This window comes from Microtus ochrogaster, chromosome 19 (assembly GCF_000317375.1).
Source record: "Microtus ochrogaster isolate Prairie Vole_2 chromosome 19, MicOch1.0, whole genome shotgun sequence".
In the NCBI taxonomy this organism is placed as follows: Eukaryota; Metazoa; Chordata; class Mammalia; order Rodentia; family Cricetidae; genus Microtus; species Microtus ochrogaster.
Window position 1 is genome coordinate 23,087,274 of NC_022021.1, and position 6,000 is coordinate 23,093,273.

General features: G+C 38.2%; 1 protein-coding gene across 4 annotated transcripts in view; it reads right to left on the reverse strand.

Annotated features, from left to right (window-relative positions):
- Nucleotides 1-6,000, reverse strand: part of Ttc37 (tetratricopeptide repeat domain 37) — a 98,583-nt gene that overhangs the window by 56,655 nt on the left and 35,928 nt on the right. For all 4 annotated transcript variants that reach the window (XM_005356551.3, XM_026783776.1, XM_026783778.1 and 1 more), the window contains 4 exons: nt 5,769-5,895; nt 5,053-5,232; nt 2,952-3,076; nt 1,858-2,111 (listed from right to left, as the gene is read on the reverse strand). In XM_005356551.3, the coding sequence (XP_005356608.1) occupies nt 1,858-2,111; nt 2,952-3,076; nt 5,053-5,232; nt 5,769-5,895 (686 nt within the window). The remainder of the gene's footprint in view (nt 1-1,857; nt 2,112-2,951; nt 3,077-5,052; nt 5,233-5,768; nt 5,896-6,000) is intronic.

The following is a 6,000-nucleotide window of genomic DNA, read 5'->3' on the forward strand; positions in this document are numbered from 1 at the left end:
ATAATTTAAGTAAGCTTCTACAACATAATAAAATTATTAAATAAAAAATTATTAGGCTATTCTGGGAATAAAATGTAAAATTATTAAAACATAGCACCATTGAAATTTGCTTGGAAGATCTATTTGGGGCCTATACCTTTTGCTCTATTTATTTAAAGGTGAAATCTCTACCATATTACTATTTATGAACTGTTAGAAAACAAAACTTGATCTGTCACATTGTATATATGCATGTTTCAACCTCAGTTTAAGACATTTTGTGTAGTGATACAATTTTAGGGTATATTTTCATATTATTAAAGGTCAATAGTTGTTCAAGTTTGTTGTACACAGTTAGATCGATTAGGTTCTTTAGATACATAGAGACTGTATTCTGCCTAGGTAGGTATTCTTCAACCACTTCAAGGATCTGTAAAACATGGCATTTAAATAACTTAGGGTTCTGTTGACATGAGACATAACTGCTTCTGACAGCACCAATCTATTCCCAAGAAAATGTTGAGCACTGAAGACACTCTACTTAGAGCTTTGGTGTAGGAGGGTCTTCTTTCTATGTGTTGCTTTCATTGGTCAAATAAAGAAACTGCCTAGGCCTTTTGATAAGGCAGCCCTTAGATGGGTGTGGTAGACAGAACAGAATTCTGGGAGGAAGAAGACAGTGTGGCAGACGCCATGACTCTCCTCTCCGAGATGGACGCTGGTTAGACTCATGCAGGTAAGCCACAGTCAAGTGGAAATACACATTAATGGAGATGGTTAAACTAATATGTGAGAGTTAGCTAATAAGGGGTTGGAGATAATGGGACAGGCAGTGTTTAAATGAATACAATTTGTGTGCCGATATTTGGGGGTTAAGTTAGCCAGGCCAGGCCAGGCCGGGAACACGGCTGCTCCTTTTACAACAGAGTTTGTTTTCTTCTTGGCAAAACTGGCCTTTGGGCAAGAAACTGACAATGCCTCAACCACTGACAAGTTACATAGTATCCGAAAATGGATAAGCAAGACTATCAAATCTTGCCAAGACAGGGTAAAGTGGATTTAAAAAATTTCCTGCCTCTAAAAATGATCTGACCATTACACTAGGCCTTAGCCAAAGTTGGTTGCTTCAATGTTGCAAAATGAGAATTTGGGTGATTGCTCAGGTAGCTAATTGTCTTCATCATATATTGCTTGCTTTGGAAACTTGCTTTGGATTGTACTTCCTGCCTGCTCAAATAATATTATCTCCTTTCTTAGGCCTTTAATGGGGTTGAAGATTACATAGTCATAGGTATTGTACTCTTGTGATCTAACCAAGCCATTTCCTATACAAGACTTAGACTCCATAGGATAAAATGTTTATTAAAACATTTAGCATAAGTTCCTTAATATTGTTTATGTTGATTGTAATTCTAATACTTGATATCTGTTCTTATGTATATTGTTTTGTATCGGGGAGGTAAAAATGGGGGGGGTGCTGCGGGAGTTCCTTCCACTCCTTCTGCCAATAGCCATTAAGATACCAGCCCACTGGGGCGTGTTCTCTTATACTTTAAAAAAGCAGCAGGAACTGAGCACGCTCTCCCTTGCTTCTGGCTCCCATCTCAGCTGCTAGACTCTCTGTTTCCTGTTTGCTATGAGAGGACTGTTGTTTGGGACGGTGATCTGTATGTTTTTTCCCCTCAAATAAATAACCCTTTTTATTATCCACAATTCTTAACTAGTGAGGGATTGTTTTGTGGCTTCACAACTCTATATCAAGTTATACAATAAGAAATTCTCATCAGATACTTGCTATTGACTGCATGCTTTTAGAAAATTTACTTGGGTTTTACAGTTCAGCATTATTAAAATTAAAAAAGAAACTCTTAAAATTACCTTTCAAGGCTGGCACATAATCCTCTTTCTTTTCAATGATCAGCTGATACTGAGCAACGGCCTCTGCATACCTGCCTAGGATCTGCTGTATGGCTGCCACTTTAAACACACTGTAGGTGGAGTCTGGGTTCAGCTCACTGGCTCTGGTGAAAGACTTCAAGGCTGTCGTATAGCCTCCCCTGCTCAAGTACGCCTCTCCCAAGGATTCCCAACAATTGCAGTCCTTTGGGTCTGCCCTTAGTGCCGCCTGCAAACTTAACAATTAAGAAACAGTGAAAAGACTGAAAGAAATAAAACTACACCCACATCTAAAATCATCCACAAGTCCTCTGATTTGTAAAAGTGATACTTAAAGCAGTCTTCCCTGCTTTCTTTTACAATTTGAGTATTTTTAATGGTAAGAAGATTTTGTGAAGTGGTTTTTAAAATATAAGAGCAAAATGCTCTTTGGGGGAAAACCATAGTTTCTTTTTCTTTATTGTTTGACAGAACTCCAGTTTTCTATGCCACCAGGACAGGTAGCTATCAATCTATCAACCTGTCAATCCTTCTCAAACATCTGAAATACAGGAATGAGAGAGATACTGATATTTCTGATCAAATGGCATTTCTATGAAAAGAACAAAATATTTACATCCTAGAAATTAACACATATCAGACATGACTCTATCTTGACTCAATTATATTTTTACTCTGAAATACAGTTCAAGCAAAATGACTAAAATCAATCACACATGGGCCTCTCCAAAACACCCTTCAGGCTGACATGATCTCCCCTGCTACCTAAGCCAACAAATGGTAGTGTAGCAGCAGCGGCAGCATAGAGCTCAGCTTTTTATTACTGGCATGTCTCTCAAGGGGCCTATGCACTATGATGTCAACAAGACTTCAGACTAGCTCCTCAACAACAGTACATGATTTGGTACCCTTTAAATTCTAGTACCTTGCAGGCAATAAGCACCCAAACAATAAATTTTGTTATAGTTCTCTCAAAGTGCATCTTGCTTAGAGGCCACGTCTAAAAGTCACGTGGCTATCAAGGAACTGTAAGGAAGCACACATGGTTTGAATGTAAACAGGATGAGTTGTCTTACTCGGCCACGGCTTGAGAATGCTGACCAGCTCTCAGATGGTACAGGCCTCGCCTCAGCCAGGCCCACTTCGCTGCTCCGGCACTTGCCTTTTGAGTTACTGCTGTTAAGATAGCCAAAGCAGTTTCCTAATGAGAAAATATCAATGTCAGGAACATCAAACATAAAAATACACAATTATGAAAAAAGTATACTTTCACTTCCCACTTTTGTTTTTTTTTTTTTTAATTTATAATGAAACACCAAAAACTACTGTTAATAATAAAGGAAACGCTGGAACTAGGGACACAGCACTAGGACTTGAGGTCTGACCCCCGCATCTCCAGAACTAGTGTAAAAAGATAAAAAGATGGGGTGGGGAATGTTCCTGAAACCCCAGCACTGTGGCCTGTGGCAGGCAGAGGGAGAGAGGTGTGGACGGAGACAGACAAATTCATGAAGTGCACTGATCTAGCTGAGTCAGTGAGCTTCAGGCTCAGTGAATAAGCTCTCTCAGAAAGTCAAAGTGGAAAGTTCTTAAGAAAAGACACCTGGTACTGCCCTCTCTCAGGGTGATATAGATATGAATAATTTGCATTGGTATAGATCTTGGTTTATTGATGCAAATTTAAGGTCAATCTTGTTATATGTATATTTCTGCTCTTGATTAAGGTGTCCTGATTATGTAGTTCATTTAAAAATGTAATGTATAATTAAGAAATATAGGTTAATAACCATCTATAATAGTCAAGCTTGTAGTTGTGTTAGATTTTTTTAGATGTATAGAGATATATTTCAGTTAGATAGGTATTCTTCAAATCTTTCAGAGACCTTCAGAATATGGCATTTAAAATGTTTAAGAACTTAAGACTTTTCATGACAGTGAGACATGTCTGTTCCTGGCAGCACCAGTGACTTCAAGAGGAAGAGGGGCATCGAAGAGGCTCCTTATGGAGTTTGCTAGCCATTTGGGCAAGAAACTGCTCTTGCCTGGACTGCTGAACTGGACATGCAGGACCCATAGAGAAATGACAGCTGAACTTGCCTAAAGGTGAGATCATCCTTCAGGGTTCCTGCTACACAAAAGAGTCTGCTAAACATTCTGCAAGACACAGAAGAAAGTTACTGACAAACTGCCAATATAGGTATAATTATCTTTGAAGTTTCCTGCTTCATGAAAAAGTCTGCCAGATACTATGGGCCAGTAGGCTAAAGATGTATGCTCCAATGATACAGAAGAACTTTGGGTGACTGTCCAGGCAGTGAGATGTCTCTGTCAATTCTAGAGTTTTGGAAGTTGCTTACAATGTACTTCCTGTTTACTTAGGTAATATTATATACTTCTGGAGTCTTTGATGGAGTTGAAGAACATAGTCTTCCTTAGTTATGAAAGAAGATAAAATAGATATAACTGTAATTCTTGCATGATAACTTTTGTTGTATGTAATTTTACTATGTTAAAGATAAAACCTTCTTTTTTATTTAAACAGAAAAGGGGAGGTGATATAGGATTTCCCTCTGTGTGCTGTGATTACCATTAATGAATAAAGAAAACTGGCTTGGCCTGTTGATAGGGCAGAACTTAGGTAGGCTGGGAAAACTAAGCTGAATGCTGGGAGGATGAAAGGCTGAGTCAGAGAGGTGCCATGAATTTGCCACCAGAGATAGACGTGCTGAAACTTTGCTGGTAGGACATGACCTCATGGTGATATACAGATTAATAGAAATGGGTTAACTTAAATGTAAAGGTTAGCCAATAAGAAGCTAGAGCTAATGGGCCAAGAGGTGATTTATTAATACAGTTTCTGTGTGATTATTTCAGGGCTAAGCTGCCAGAAACCAACAAATAGTGCCCTTCTCCAACACTATAGAGTCCTGTACAGGCACATATATGAATACCATGTGGACAGGTACACAGCCATGTAAAAGTACACACAGAAGAGTGACAAGGAATTTAGTATCTGCCAATGAGACAAAAAAGTAGCTTATAAATAAGTGCAAAGATATTTCTATTTTACCTACATGAATAATGAAAAAAAAAACTTTCAAGAAAATATATTATAAAAACATCCCAATTTATATACTGGCATAAAAGACTAAGAGGCAGAGTGGCCATAAGACAGACCATGTCTTCAAGTTCCACACTCAAGTCGACGGCTGCTGCTCCGGACTCAGCATCGCTGCCATCTAATTCAAAGGCTTTCCTGTAGCATCCGCGAGCTCTGCTTCTGTCTCCAGCGACAAGGCGGTAATAATGACCTAAATAGCAGAAAACTTTACCCATGTATGTGTCCAGTCTTGCAGCCTTGGAAATAAACATTGACAATGGAATAGTAAAAGGTTATATTAATGCATATTAAGAATGTAGTACACTGATTTAAAAAAGAAACTATTTTATTGAAAATAATATGGCAAAAGAATCTTTTAGTGTGATATTTAAAACAAACACAAAAGCTGCTCCACACTACCTATGGAAAACAAACACAAGGGAAAGCTAGCATTTCTTTGGTAATCAAATGAGGGATTACAGCCACTGTTAAGTTAATATGCTCTCTGAGACTCTATATGCATAAGACTACAGAGGCCTCAGCTGAAACAGCACTGCTTCCACAGCCAACATGTCTCAACTTCTGTAACAGAGACTTCTGAAGCTGACACTTTTATACTTTCATAATTTAAATTTTCATCTAGAAAAAAATATTCTCACAAAACCTCTTCTATGAGAAAAGAAATGCAAAATGATACTTTAGTAAATAGTAATTTTAAATAACTATTCTGTTGGCTATTTGACTGTATAACAAATCAACTTTAACAAAGAATTTGGTAGTAGCACTGGCTTACCTTCAGAAAATGGGCAAGAGCCTTTGCTTTATCTTTTCTTGTTTCTTCACCCATGAACCAGTATGTCAACCCAAGCTGATAATGATATTCAGCAACTTCGGAGTCTTTCTCAAGTGCTCTCTGGAAACTAAATAACCAAGGGGGAGCGGAAAGAAGTATTAAGTGTGTGTGTGTGTGTGTCTCTCTCTCTCTCTCTCTCTCTCTCTCTCTCTCTCTCTCTCTCTCTCTCTCT